Below are 14,082 nucleotides of genomic sequence, written 5' to 3'. Positions count from 1 at the left end.
TATTTTTCTTACCTTAGTTTAATCAAGTCGAAATAAAAATCTTATTAGCTTAAAGCATCATCATCATATAGCTGTCTACTGCTAAACGTAGGCCTCATCAATCTATCTCCAGTGCACCCGATGCATTGCCAACTGCCTGTAACATGACCCAGCGATTGTCACTAGGTCATCGTAAGTGATCTCCAGTCAAGAATCTTTCTGTCCCACCGGCCGTCCGATCTTCGCGTCATATGACCCCCCAACTACCCTTTCAGCTTGCTAATCCTAGTTTGAAGCAATCAGCCGTTTTGTTTGCCCAATCGTAAACCCGAGAATGAATTGAAACAAAACTTCCGTAAAAACTTTCAGAGCTTGGGTGTTTTAAAAGAAAGCGTACATAAATCCGAGTTCTCGGTGTACCTCGGACTCTCTGAGTAATATTCGAATTGCTCTCTCTCTTGTTTCTTTTCACACTCAACCAGTGTCCACCCAATTCTGAGTATAAGTCTCTTCGTATGCACTCCAATCTTTTCGGTCTTTTGCCTTTCGCATCCAGTCCTTACCAGCTATTTTTACCAGATCCTCGGTCTATCTCATTGGGTATCTGCCCACGTTACGACGTCCAGTACGAGGTCTCCTCTCCACTTCAGTATTTTTGTGCCTAAAATATAAATTGAATAAAAGATATACACAGTTAGAAGTTACATACGTTATCAGCACCGCTGAAGGGAAGACACACAGACTAATGCCGTAACGTGTTATGTAACGAAGCGGTATAACCTCCCATAAGAAATTCTTCTTCTTCTTATCAGCCCACAGACGTCCACTGCACAGGCCTCCCGCAAGCCTCGCCACAAAGACTGGTTCTGCACTGCCTGCATCCAGCGGATCCCCGCGAACCTCGATAGATTGTGTGGTGTCGGCCTCGAAAAAGAATAACACTTCCCCTTCTCCTCCCGTGGGTGTCGTAAGAGGTGACTTAGGGATTATCCAGAGAATGGGCAGCAGCGTTCTCCGAGTATCATAACAGCACACTGCAATCGCCAACCCGCATGCCAAGCGTGGCGATTGTGGAAACCCCCCCAACATGGCTAACATAAGAAATTATCACTTCAAAATTTTAATAATCGATTTGCGAATGCTTCGTTTACGAAACAGCTTCGATGTTGTTCTAAGAACGTTAAAGAACTAGACGAAACTTTGAAGAAGGGAATAGCTTTCAAGCACGACCTTATAAAAATAAGATACTTACCGACACATCTGAAAATTGGTTGGGGCTCAGCGGTCACCGTAGCAATCAGCAAATTGAATACCGTTACCTTTTTTATTTTTTATTTTTTTATTTATTGCTTAGATGGGTGGACGAGCTCACAGCCCACCTGGTGTGAAGTGGTTTCTGGAGCCCATAGACTGCGTAAATGCGCCACCCACCTTGAGATATAAGTTCTAAGGTCTCAAGTATAGTTACAACATTACTGCTTCACGGCAGAAATAGGCAGGGTGGTGGTACCCACCCGCGCTGACTCACAAGAGGTCCAACCACCAGTAAAGACCTTACATTACCTTAAGACCACGGAGTCAGTATCCACATCCATTCTTATTACGGTCCTAACAATATCACACAGCAATACCTGCCCACCCACATTCGAGTTTGAACCGTGAAGATATCCTATTCATGGCGCAGCGGGAGTACACAGCCCGACGTTACAAATGGAATACGCTAATCGTTCGTCTTTCGAATAGATTTGTATCAATTTGTAGTTAATTTGTTTAGATGGGGGAGGACACGCGAAACTGGAGGGATCTGGGAATTTTTCTCGAAAAAGGAACCCAAATTTTTTTTTATTGCCTTTGTAGGCAGACGATCATACGACCTGATGGTGAGTGGTTACCGTCGCCCGTGGACTTCAGCAATGCAAGGGGCAAAGCCAAGCCGCTGCCTACCGCTTAATACTCTCCACAAGCCTCTTTTGAAGAAGGACATATCATAGCGCTCGGGAAACACCGTGGAGGGTAGCTCATTCCATAGCCGGATGGTAAATTTGAAAAGTAAGTCATCAACATACAGCCGCGGTGGGAATTTAAGATGAATGGTACCGAAATCATTCCTATTTTTGCCGCGAATTGTTGGCGCGCTACGGTCTGATGAGCAATATAGCTAAAAAGTCTCCGGTCAGGGATGAGGGAATAAGTAATTCAAATTTCAGCTATGAGAGGTTTATATGTTGAAGAGGTTTCTTACTGGTGGTAGGACCTCTTGTGAGTCCGCGCGTGTAGATACCACCCACCACCCTGCCTATTTCTGGCGTGAAGCAGTAATGCGTTTCGGTTTGAAAGGTGAGGCAGCCGTTGTAACTATACTTGAGACCTTAGAACTTATATCTCAAGGTGGGTGGCGCATTTACGTTGTAGATGTCTATGGAAAAGATGCAAAACAGACCGTATGATAGTATTTACTCCCGTTTTACCACAATACCAATAATAATTACGTTGAATTATTTTTTAGGTTTTGCTTTTATTGTACGGTCTTAAAATTCCTAAATAGTGTGTTGAGAATTCCAAAGTCATCAGGGTTAAAGCTTAAAACTAGCTATCGATCATAAAATTCCAACGAACATGGCCCTAAGCAAGCTAAAAACCGTGGTTAGAGATAATTCTTTTTTAAAAGCCAAGGGTTTCTCTTTTTAAAAGTGTGCGAAATGAAACGATACGTAAGATAAATTCATTTTAACGTACGGTACGACTGGCCCATCTCCCCTCATTTACATACATCCCCGTTCGACTTTTCCTATATAAAGGTCTGGATTCACCACCGATGTATCACTTCGCCCTCCAACCACTGAAGGGACAACAACAAAAATGTATAAAACCAACATTGTTTTCAACGTTTTAGCTTTGGCATTGTTCAGTATTTTCTTCGCGAGTTGCACGGATATGAAGGTAATTCATAGTTTATTTTTATAAGAAAAGTTAAGTGCATGACAGAGCAAAACGGGTGCCAGTTTTTCTACCAGATGATAGTTACAAAGCACCTAATATATCGGATCTTCAATGGTTTCCGGCTAGATAAAGAGATAAATCTCGTATATGAATTTCTTATCTTATTATATGCTATAAAATTTAAAAGGATTCGCAATTAGATGTGGACCTTGCACAAGAATTTTTGGAAACTGATAAACTTTATCATAAGCTTCAAGGGATGAGGAATCATTGGTGACGCTATCTTCTTATCAACTGGTCACCTTTATAGAGCCTCTCATAAGTGCAGTCGCTCATAATTTACCCCGGCTCTGTTAAAACCTGGAACCAATAACCGAGCTTTTCTTTACGCGCATCACGTTGTGATAATGCAATATGCAATCCATACTTTTTTTTAGTGTATTTCTTTGTTTGTTTGTGTGTTTATTTGAATTTTGTTCAGGTCGAAACGAAAAAATGAATTAGTTAGAGTGACATAGGCTACCATTTATCGCGAAAAACATCTCATTCCCACGGGAAATTGGCACCTTTCCTCAACCATGCGAGCCAAATCGCATGTATCAACTAGTAGTTTATAATCGACAGTAACCGACACTAAAATCCAATATTCCCAAGGTCGCATACGAATTTCTTCTCAGATGGTCTTGGTACCCTTTTTATTTTTGAATGGACAGAAATTGTGGTCATGGCGCCCGGTGGCCGATGTATCATAATGCGAACGCAGTCAACTATTGAGACATCGAAGGCATCAATCATACGTGGCAATCAAAGGAGGGATAGGGATATTTATCCGCACGGACTCACATTGCGTTCCAGCACCAGTAAAAGGCACTGGTGGTAGGACGTCTTGTGAGTCCGCACGGGTAGGTACCACTGCCTGTTTCTGCCGTGAAGCAGTAATACGTTTCAGTTTGGAGGGCTGGGCAGCCGTTTGTTAAAAGTGAGAACTTAGAACTCATGTCTCAAGGTGGGTGGCGGCATTTACGCTGTAGATGTCTATGGGGTCCGGTAACCACTGAACACCAGGTGGGCCGTGAGCTCGTCCACCTGTCTAAGCAATAAATAAAAAGGCAACTGGTGATCGCGTTTGGTCCTCCCACTGAATCCCCAACTCATCATTGCTTGGTGGTGCTTATGTCAGCACTACGTTCTTAAGTTTTGAAGGTTCCTTTTAATTTTCTGTAGGATGAAAGCGACAGAGGAGCTCACAGTGAGCGGGGCGCTCTCTGGTTCGGCCCCAGACTCGGGAAGCGATCAATGAAGCCATCCACTGAAGATAACAGGTTGGTTTAGATTTGGAGCAATGCTGTACAGGAGTAAAATCAGTCGTAGAGTTTGCATAAGACCTAGATGGAAATTGTGTTTATTGCAGGCAAACCTTCCTGAGGCTGCTCGAGGCGGCTGATGCCCTCAAATTTTACTACGACCAGCTACCTTACGAGAGGCAAGCCGATGAACCGGAAACCAAAGGTACCGATAGGAACTAATGCAATTTCAACATAAGCTCTTCATCTGTGATCACTGTGTGTGAAGACTGTTTATTTGGTATCAGATATTTATTTATCAGTGCTCATAGATTTTTTTCAAGGCCCTCATGTTTGTAAGTGGTTACCGGAGCCCATAGACATCGGCAACGTAAATGCCGCTACCCACTTTGAGACATGAGTTCTAAGGTCTCAGTTTTTACAGCACAACGGCTGCCCCACCCTTCAAGCCGGAAGGTGTTACTGCTTCACGGCAGTAATAAGCAGATTGGTTAGCGGGTCTGCGAGCCCACGGCCCACTTAGCGTTAAGTGATTATCGGAGCGTATAAACAACAACACTAGTGCCGCTTTGAGGGTAGAATAAATATATTACATCTCAATTATATAGTTTTTTTTTTTAAATGATTTTATGACCCGGTAACTAAGACATTTAGGTCATGTCTTATTTATATTCTTATTTTTATGAAAAATGATAATATGGAGTAAAATGAAATGAAATGAGATGATATGGAATCAATTATATAGTGATTTTGTAATAATTATTTTTTAGTGTCATTGCCCTAAATCATGGAAGACTTTCGTGTAGGTATGTACTATATCATGGCTTCGTTTGACAAATATATCACCCCGTATAATCTCAGAGGATGCCCTATCATTTATTTGCATTTTACTCTAATGTTTACAGGCTTTAAAAAAATTCTACCATATTTTGATTAACTTGTTATGTATTAGTATACAGTAATCAAGTAGTAGTAGACAAATAGTCTTATGTGTTTTTATTTGTGTATAACGGAATCTGTGAATATCAATTTCATTGACTTTAAGACGTCTTATTTAGCTTGAGAATTCGCGGGCGCTTCAAAGACCTATAATTTTGTAACTTCGCTCTAATATCCTGATTAATAGCGACAGGTTATGAAAATTAATCTATTTAAACGTGTTTTTCTTTGTGAAACTGCTTAAACATAATTTAATATATGAAAACAAAATATAAAAGTGAATTTTTGAAGTCGTCGTGGCCTAAAAGATAAGACGTCCGGTGCATTCGTGTTGAAGCGATGCACCGGTGTTCGAATCCCGCAGGCGGGTACCAATTTTTTTAATGAAATACGTACTTAACAAATGTTCACGATTGACTTCCACGGTGAAGGAATAACATCGTGTAATAAAAATATCAAACCCGCAAAATTATAATTTGCGTAATTACTGGTGGTAGGACCCCTTGTGAGTCCGCGCGGGTAGGTACCACCACCCTGCCTATTTCTGCTGTGAAGCAGTAATGCGTTTCGGTTTGAAGGGTAGAACAGCCGTTGTAACTGTACTTGAGACCTTAGAACTTATATCTCAAGGTGGGTGGCGCATTTACATTGTAGATGTCTATGGGCTCCAGTAACCACTTAACACCAGGTGGGCTGTGAGCTCGTCCACCCATCTAAGCAATAAATAAATAAATCTAAACTTCTCCTATAAAATATCTCTCGTCTCGGTGTGCGTTTCGACAAAGGCCTCTCCTCCAACTCTTTCCACTGCTTTCTGTCTGCTGCTACTCTACCCCAAAGGGGTCCAGAGATAATTTTTAGTTTGTCCTCCCACCTTCTTCAAACGAGGCTTGTGGAAAGTACTCAACGTGCGGTGCGTCGTGCGCGGGCCAATGGAGCTTAATTCCACTTCTGTGACCAGAACGACATTTTGCGCGCAAATTTGATTGCCAATATATTTGCTATTAATGTTCTGAACAAAACAAAAGATATTTGTTGATGAGACCACTTAATCTAGAAACAATCTAGTCAAACCTTTCATTTAGTACGTTTTTCTGTGCGAAAGATACCCTAAATCCACTTCTGTGGCCCGAACGACATTTTTCGCGCAAAATTTCACATCCTTCAGTCCAGTTATTGAGACGATGACAAACAAAAGTCGCTTTCGCATTCACGATGCCGGCGTGGATGTTTCGTTGCAGTAACAAAGAAGATCATCTTCACCCCCAAACTCGGGAGGAGCGTCGCCAAACCCCAGACGCATGAAAGCCTCGAATTCATCCCCCGGCTCGGAAGGCGGCTCTCTGAGGACATGCCTGCTACGCCAGCTGACCAGGAAATGTAAGTCCATATCTTTGCTCGCTGCATCTATCAGTTCTTCTTGTATATCGGTCCCTCACTGCTGAGGATCGCTACCATATGTGACGTTCATACACAGTGTTCATGGCCGCATGGTACAGACTACCACTAAGTGCTGCTCTTACTAGATCTGACTTTTTTTATATTGCTTAGATGGGTGGACGAGGTCACAGCCCACCTGGCGCTAAGTTACTGGAGCCCATAGACATCCACAACGTAAATGCACCACCCATCTTGAGATATAAGTTGTAAGGTCTCAAGTATAGTTACAACGGCTGCCCCACCCTTCAAACCGAAACGCATTACTGCTTCACGGTAGAAATAGACACCGGTAGTACCTACCCACGCGGACTCACAAAAGGTCCTACCACCAGTAATTACGTAAATTATAATTATGCGGGTTTAATTTTTATTACACGATGTTATTCCTTCACCGTGGAAGTCAATCGTGGACATTTGTTGAGTACGTATTTCAATAGAAAAATTGATACCCACCTGCGGGATTCGAACACCGTTGCATCGCTCAACACGAATGCACCGGACGTCTTTTCCGTTAGGCCACGACGACTTGGAGAGAAAACTCGGCGGTAGGCGGCAGCTTAGCTCTGACCCTGGTATTGCTGATGTCCACGAGCGAAGAAACCAATTAAAACGGCACTACCATACACGACTTTTCCAGGTACCAACCTGACCCCGAAGAAATGGAGTCAAGAACAAGATACTTCTCGCCCAGGCTGGGGCGCACCATGAGCTTTTCGCCCAGACTGGGAAGGGAGCTTTCGTACGGTATGTTCAACGTCTTAGGCACTTTTGCCGTTCGACCGTGAACTTTATAAACGTGCCAGCGAAAGTTTGTTAACAATAAATTCTCGAAACAAATTCTCGCATGGTCATCCTGCCTCAAATTAGGATTCCATGTGTTATGGATACCAGGGACTGATAAACATACTTTTATACGTTGAAATATATACACATATAGATAACTAGCGGCCCGCTCCGGCTCCGCTTGGGTCTTTAACAAAAACTCAAACTTTTGTTAGTGTTTAAAGTCTGTGGTCAAATTGAGAATAGATGAATACTGTTTGTCTTTATTATTATTTATGTATAGTGTATTTTTGGCGAAATCTGTGATTATATTGTTTAAGTACACAATAGTATTTGACAATAGAACCATAATAATGTTTAGACATAAAATTTCAATTGATTAAAGTCGAATTTCGACTTCTGCGGGACCACTGGTTCAAATTAACTTATAACTTCTGGACGTTGGATCTATAATAAGCTTTGATCGGTAATCGTTTTTGGTACGACTCTGTTTGGAGGATTTTAAGAGAAACTTCTCGAAGCTTGAACCGCGAAATAGATTTTAAATATTTCGATTCAATCGACCATTACATGAATTTTTTTTCGATTCCAATGATCTGTGGTAATTTTTGATGCTATTTATAGCTAAGACGGGTCGATGAACTCATCCTCCCACCTGGTGTTAAGTGGTAACCAGAGTCCGTAGACAACAACAACCTAAATGCCGCCACCTACCTTGAGATATGAGTTCTAAGGTCTCACTATAGTTACAACGGCTGCCCCGCCCTTCAAACCGAAACGTATTACTGTTTGACGGCAGAAATAGGCAGAGCGGTGGTACCTACCCGTGCGGACCGACAAGACATCCTACCACGAATAAAGAAACCGCTAAAATAAAAATTTTACAAGTGAATACACAGATTACCTTGTCTTTCACAGATTACCCTACAAAATATAGGGTTGCCAGAAGCGTTAACAAGACAATGGACAACTAAACGAATTATGGTCCGCTTGAGGTACCTCATTTGAGGTCTCGATCGACTCCGACGAACGGTTACGGGTAAACGGCGACAATGTTAATGTTTTGGACGAAACAATTGTTAATTAATAAATTCATGTGATTTTGTAATTGTAATTTATAAGTGAATAAAAAAATAAACTATTTAAAATAAATGAGTCATTATTATTATTATTTTAATTTTTACTTTCTCAGCTTGCGCTGGTAGTAGGTACTTTAGTGACATTTACGGACCGCACAAGTAAATGTCACGGTTTCTTGGGGTTGGCTAATTAAGTGTGTTCTACTATTGCATTAAATGGTTGATCATCTATTTGCAGAAACTTTCTTACGATTCTGCACGTGTTTAATATAGCAGCTTTTTGAAGAAGTACGTAGGTGTTAGGTTTCAGGTCAAGGAGCTTCAAACCATGATGTATAACTCGCATTTGGTCTGAAACTCATTGTTCCGAAACCATAACGTGGGGGAACTGTCTTAAAAAATGTTCATGTAGTAATTTCCTATATGTGGTCATATCTGTTTCTAATTTGGTGACGCGATAATTGGTACGCATGATGAATATGTTTACATCTTGTGTCCATCTCATACGTACACGTGGTTTACCAGCCTTAGTGGACGCAGCTAAAAGGGTATTCATCCTCTGCGCAACATCTAAGGCAGGTGTGGCTATAGGTATTGGAGGTCTTGTAGAAACTTCGGATGGAGTATATGATACAGTTGATGGGCTATAAGGTTCTTCTATTGATTGACACGGTGAGCTAATTCTGTCTGCGTTGTCAGTTTGTTGGTCAGAATTCAGGTTGGCTGTAGCATTTTCGAGTGACCCGGAGGGAGCCCGTCTATTCAGCTCCTCTCCGCTGACGGTTCGTCTGCTGCCACACCTAGCGTCAGCTCCAGGTGCGCCCCGGCGATCACCCCCGGGTAGCGGCCCTATACGTTTACTTTTTAAGCGCGTCTCCATATTTAATGGGTTGCCAGAGCCATGTTAGCCGTGCCAGTTGATTCATAGCACGTATCCGCCCCCAACGTGAATCTGATGGTCGATCGAACGTATGGTTGGAACTTCAGGGGGCTTTCTTTTATTATTATTATCATTCTACTATATTTATTTAAAATCTTATTAATTATACAATGTTTTTCAAAAATATTATTAAAAAAACCTAACACGCATGTTTGTATTTGACACATTATTTGACACACACACACACACATATATTACCTACTCTTTTGTATATTGTTAAAGTCTGTTGTCAAATTGAGAATAGATTAATATTGTTTGTCTTCAATATTATTGGCCTTAGCGAAATCTGTGATTATATAAATCTAATAGTCTTTGACAACAGAACCGGAACAATGTTCAAACTTATAATTTCAATTAGTTATAGTCGAATTTCGACTACTGGGCGACCACTAGTTATAATTACTATTATTTTCTTATTGCCTTTCTAGGCAGACGAGCATACGGCCCGCCTGATGGTAAGTGGTCGTACCGTCGCTCATGAATGTCAGCAATGCCACGAGCTGAGCCAAGCCTCTGCCTACCATAAATACGCGCTTAAGTAAACGCTTGCTTAAGACGGTATTCAAGTGAATTCGTGAACGAACTACCCACAACTTTTCATAAAATTCATTCCGGCTTGAGCAGCCGAACGGAGTGGAACTATTTGTTGTTATTGCGAAAGAAAATATTTGAAAAATCAGGCCTTAATTACTGTCACTATGGAAGGCAAGGTTAAAGAACGGACGGTTAGCGTGGTATGGACATGTGATGCGTGGAGAGAAGATGCTTTTTTTTTTTTTTTTTTTTTATGATTGAAAGTTTACTGGTGGCCCGAAGGCCTTTCCAGTTTCACCAGGACACGTGGGCGAGCAAAGGCTCAGCCAAGAGGGGTGGGATTTGCTAACAACTGCCCGAGCGCCTCCGAAGGAGACCTAACAACTCAAGAGCAATTGTTTCGCGAATGAATCTACTACCGGATCGGAATCGCGACCCGCTGAGAAGATCCGGCGAGAAACTCAGCGGGCTGATGCATGGGTTAGGTTGCACGTCGACCTCTTTGTCGAGTTCGACGAGTACGGTTACCGGGGTCCCTAAGCCTGCCCCTAGTATTAGAGCTGAAGGCATCTAATGCAAAGGTTATTGGATCTGATGGATCCGTAAGGACGTGTCTAGGGCGTCGACGGTGACTGGCTCCTGCATGATCAGGATTCGGGGAGTAGTCAGCGGCGGCAACGATAAGGCGATTATCATGACGCATAGCCTTATCGAAGTATCGTTCCGACGCTGACTTCATGTATTTCCGAATTGATTCGAGGCCCAGGTCGTCGTGTAGGTCAACGTTCCTCACGAACCACGGAGCCCCGACAGCTAACCTGCAAAAGCGGGATTGTAGGGATTGGAGGGTGTCTATGTGTGTGCGGGCCGCGTGAGCGAACACCACACTCGCGTAAGTCATGACGGGCCTTATGCAAGTTTTGTAAAGTGTCACCTTGTTCCGAAGGGACATTTTACTCCGCTTACAGATCATGGGGTAGAGTCTACCGAGAATAAACGCGGCACGGTCACGGACTGATTTTATATGCGGGCGGAATGTCATCGATGCATCCAGGGTAACGCCCAGGTACTTGACCTTCCTGGCCCAGGGTATGGGTTGTCTAAAGAGAGTAATCGGGGGTGTGAGATTCCTCCTCCTAATCCGGGAGGAAATCCGTGTGGAGCTTCCCCTCTGAAATAGCACCGCAGTACTTTTCGCTGGGTTGATGTCTATGCGCCATTTTCGGAACCACTGTCCTAGGGCTAGGGCTGCGCTCTGAAGCTTCTTCGCGATTAGGGACTTATTTCTACTAGAATAGTAAACAGTCGTGTCGTCGGCGAATAAAGCTAAATGGGTCGGCGGCGACCGGGGAATATCGTTGACGAATAAGCTAAATAGGAGGGGTGAGAGGACAGAGCCTTGCGGGACTCCAGCTGTGAGAGGTCGTGGGGAGGAGCGGGTTCCCTCGACTCGATATCGAAAAGAGCGGTTCGACAAGAAGTCCCGTATGATGAGCACGAGACTATCCGGCACGCCCATGTTGAATAGTTTGAAAATCAAACCATTGTGCCAGACTTTGTCGAACGCTTTTGCGACGTCGAAGAAGAGAGCTCCCGTGTATAACGGTTTTGGTCGATTAAGCCCCACAAGAATGTGCTCCGTGAGGCGGTGCACCTGTTGAACGCATGAGTGATTTGTACGGAATCCGAATTGTTCATCGATAAGAGGAGAGAAGATGCATGTGACTAGGAGATGTATGGAAACGGTAGTACAAGGTAGAGGGGGAAGAGGTCGACCGAGGAAGACATGGATGGAGTGTGTGAATGACGATATGAGAGAGAGAGAGGAGTGAGTGTTGAGATAACGGCTGATAGAAGAGAATGGAAGAGAAAAATTCGCTGTGCCGACCCCACCTAGTGGGATAAGGTGGAGGAAAAGAAGAAAATGGAAGGCCATGTGGAGGCCATTCGTGAGAATTTATTAAGTACGTATTTCATTAGAAAAATAGACGAAAATTTTTGTCTGCGGGATTCGAACATCGGTGCATCGCTACATACGAATACACGGGACGTCTTATCCTTTAGGCCACGACGACTTCAAATTTCTATTACCTACCAAAAAGTCAATAAGCAACAACCAGCTCTAGATTTTTTTAAATTTTTTTTATTGCATAGATGGGCGGACGATCTCACAGGCCACCTGGTGTTAAATGGTTACAGGAGCCCATAGACATCTACAACGTAAATGCCGCCACCCACCTTGAGATATAAGCTCTAACGTCTCAGTATAGTTACAACGGCTGGCCCACCCTTCAAACCAAAACGCATTACTGCTTCACGGCAGAAATAGACAGGGCGGTGGTACCTACCCATGTGAACTCACAAGAGGTCCTAATCACAAGTAAAAATGTTTGTTGAAGTAATCATAAAACACAAAAAGAAACATATTATATCGTACATACGGTGCGATAAGGTCACATAATAATATGCAAATTATGTAATTTTTCAGGAGAAACGTTGGAAAATTCAATGTCTTATAATCCTTATAAAGTTCTGTTAGGACTATAGAAATAAAATAATATTTCAAACTACAACATTAAACTTCGTCAGTAAAAGCAAACATCTCTCACTAATAACTATTAAAAAATATATTTTCTCATACTGAGTTCAGTGTTAACAAAAATTGCATATGTGACTTTTTAAATCCAATCCACATTCGCTTCCCAATAAATCATTCGGAACAGTAAAATTAATGTAATATAATTTTATAGACCGAAGTTTACGAGTGGTTGCTTGTTTGATGCAATTTTTACAAATAAAATGTTTTTGTATTTATTGTTAATTCAACCGCGTAAGTTTGTTCTTTGAATTCGAATTATACGTACTAAAACATCTATTCAAATTTCATTATACGGATTGTATATACACGATTAATCAAAATCACCTTTTTTTTATTGCCATTGTAGGCAGACGAGCATACGGCCCACCTGATGGTGAGTGGTTACCGTTGCCCATGGACTTCAGCAATGCCAAGGGCAGAGCCAAGCCGCTGCCTACCGCTTAATACTCTCCACAAGCCTCGTTTGAAGAAGGACATGTCAAAGCGCTCGGGAAACACCGTGGAGGGGAGTTCATTCCATAGCCGGATGGTACGTGGCAAAAAAGATCTCTGGAAACGCACTGTGGATGACCGCAGTGGCTCCAGGTAGTATGGATGAACTCTACTCCGGTGGCGGGCGGTGCGTTGGTAAAAACGAGACGTTGGTATCATCTCGAACAATTTCTCCTCTCATTATATATAATATTATTTCAATTCAAAAATCATAACAATTTAGATAATACGCGATTTTAGGTCGTCGTAGCCTAAAGGATAAGACGTCCGGTGCATTCGTATGTAGCGATGCACCGGTGTTCGAATCCCGCAGGCGGGTACTAATTTTTTTCTAATGAAATGCGTACTTAACAAATGTCCACGATTGACTTCCACGGTGAAAGAATAGCATCGTGTAATAAAAATCAAACCTGCAAAATTATAATTCGCTTAATTACTGGTGGTAGGACCTCTTGTGAGTCCGCGCGGGTAGGTACCACCACCCCGCCTGTTTCTGCCGTGAAGCAGTAATGCGTTTCGGTTTGAAGGGCGGAGCAGCCGTTGTAACTATACTGAGACCTTAGAACTTATATCTCAAGGTGGGTGGCGCATTTACGTCGTAGATGTCTATGGGCTCCAGTAAGTACTTCACACTAGGTGGGCTGTGAGCTCGTCCACCCATCAACACACTACTTTTAATTACTATACAGTTTTTAAAATAAAAAGCGTCATATTCTTTCATTGCCCCTATAGGCAGGGTAGGAAATCTATGACGTCATAAATGTCCCAATTTTTCTACAGAGAACACTGATGTGTTGTCGAGGGGCGTGGGATCGAAGTTCCTTATCGCGCGTTGTGAAAGGGGGCTAGACGGAAAAAATTCTTACGAAAAGTTGTCACGACACTTTTTAGATCCGTCATTCTGACCAATCAACGTGTAGGCGCTTATCGCGTGACATTGCTCGTATCCGATTGGTCCGCGCAATGAGTACAGTTTCTCGAGATAGCGTTTCAACAATAGTAATTTAGTTCATAGTATTGTTTTTTTCTTCTTCATAATGCCGTAATTTATTA

The 14,082-nt window shown here is 42.5% G+C and overlaps 1 protein-coding gene across 7 annotated transcripts in view; it reads left to right on the top strand.

Moving 5' to 3' along the window:
- Positions 1-8,537, top strand: part of PBAN (pheromone biosynthesis activating neuropeptide) — a 28,294-nt gene extending 19,757 nt beyond the window's left edge. For 5 of the 7 annotated variants that reach the window (XM_062670835.1, XM_062670834.1, XM_062670836.1 and 2 more), the window contains 5 exons: positions 4,144-4,241; positions 4,331-4,428; positions 6,404-6,542; positions 7,240-7,346; positions 8,304-8,537. In XM_062670835.1, coding sequence (XP_062526819.1) covers positions 4,144-4,241; positions 4,331-4,428; positions 6,404-6,542; positions 7,240-7,346; positions 8,304-8,359 — 498 coding nt within the window. In that variant the 3' untranslated portion in view covers positions 8,360-8,537. 7 annotated transcript variants of the gene reach the window in all.
- Positions 8,538-14,082: the final 5,545 nt, after the last annotated feature.

The sequence above is a fragment of the Bombyx mori genome, chromosome 11, assembly GCF_030269925.1.
Source record: "Bombyx mori chromosome 11, ASM3026992v2".
In the NCBI taxonomy this organism is placed as follows: Eukaryota; Metazoa; Arthropoda; class Insecta; order Lepidoptera; family Bombycidae; genus Bombyx; species Bombyx mori.
This window is presented reverse-complemented; position numbering and strand designations above follow the sequence as displayed.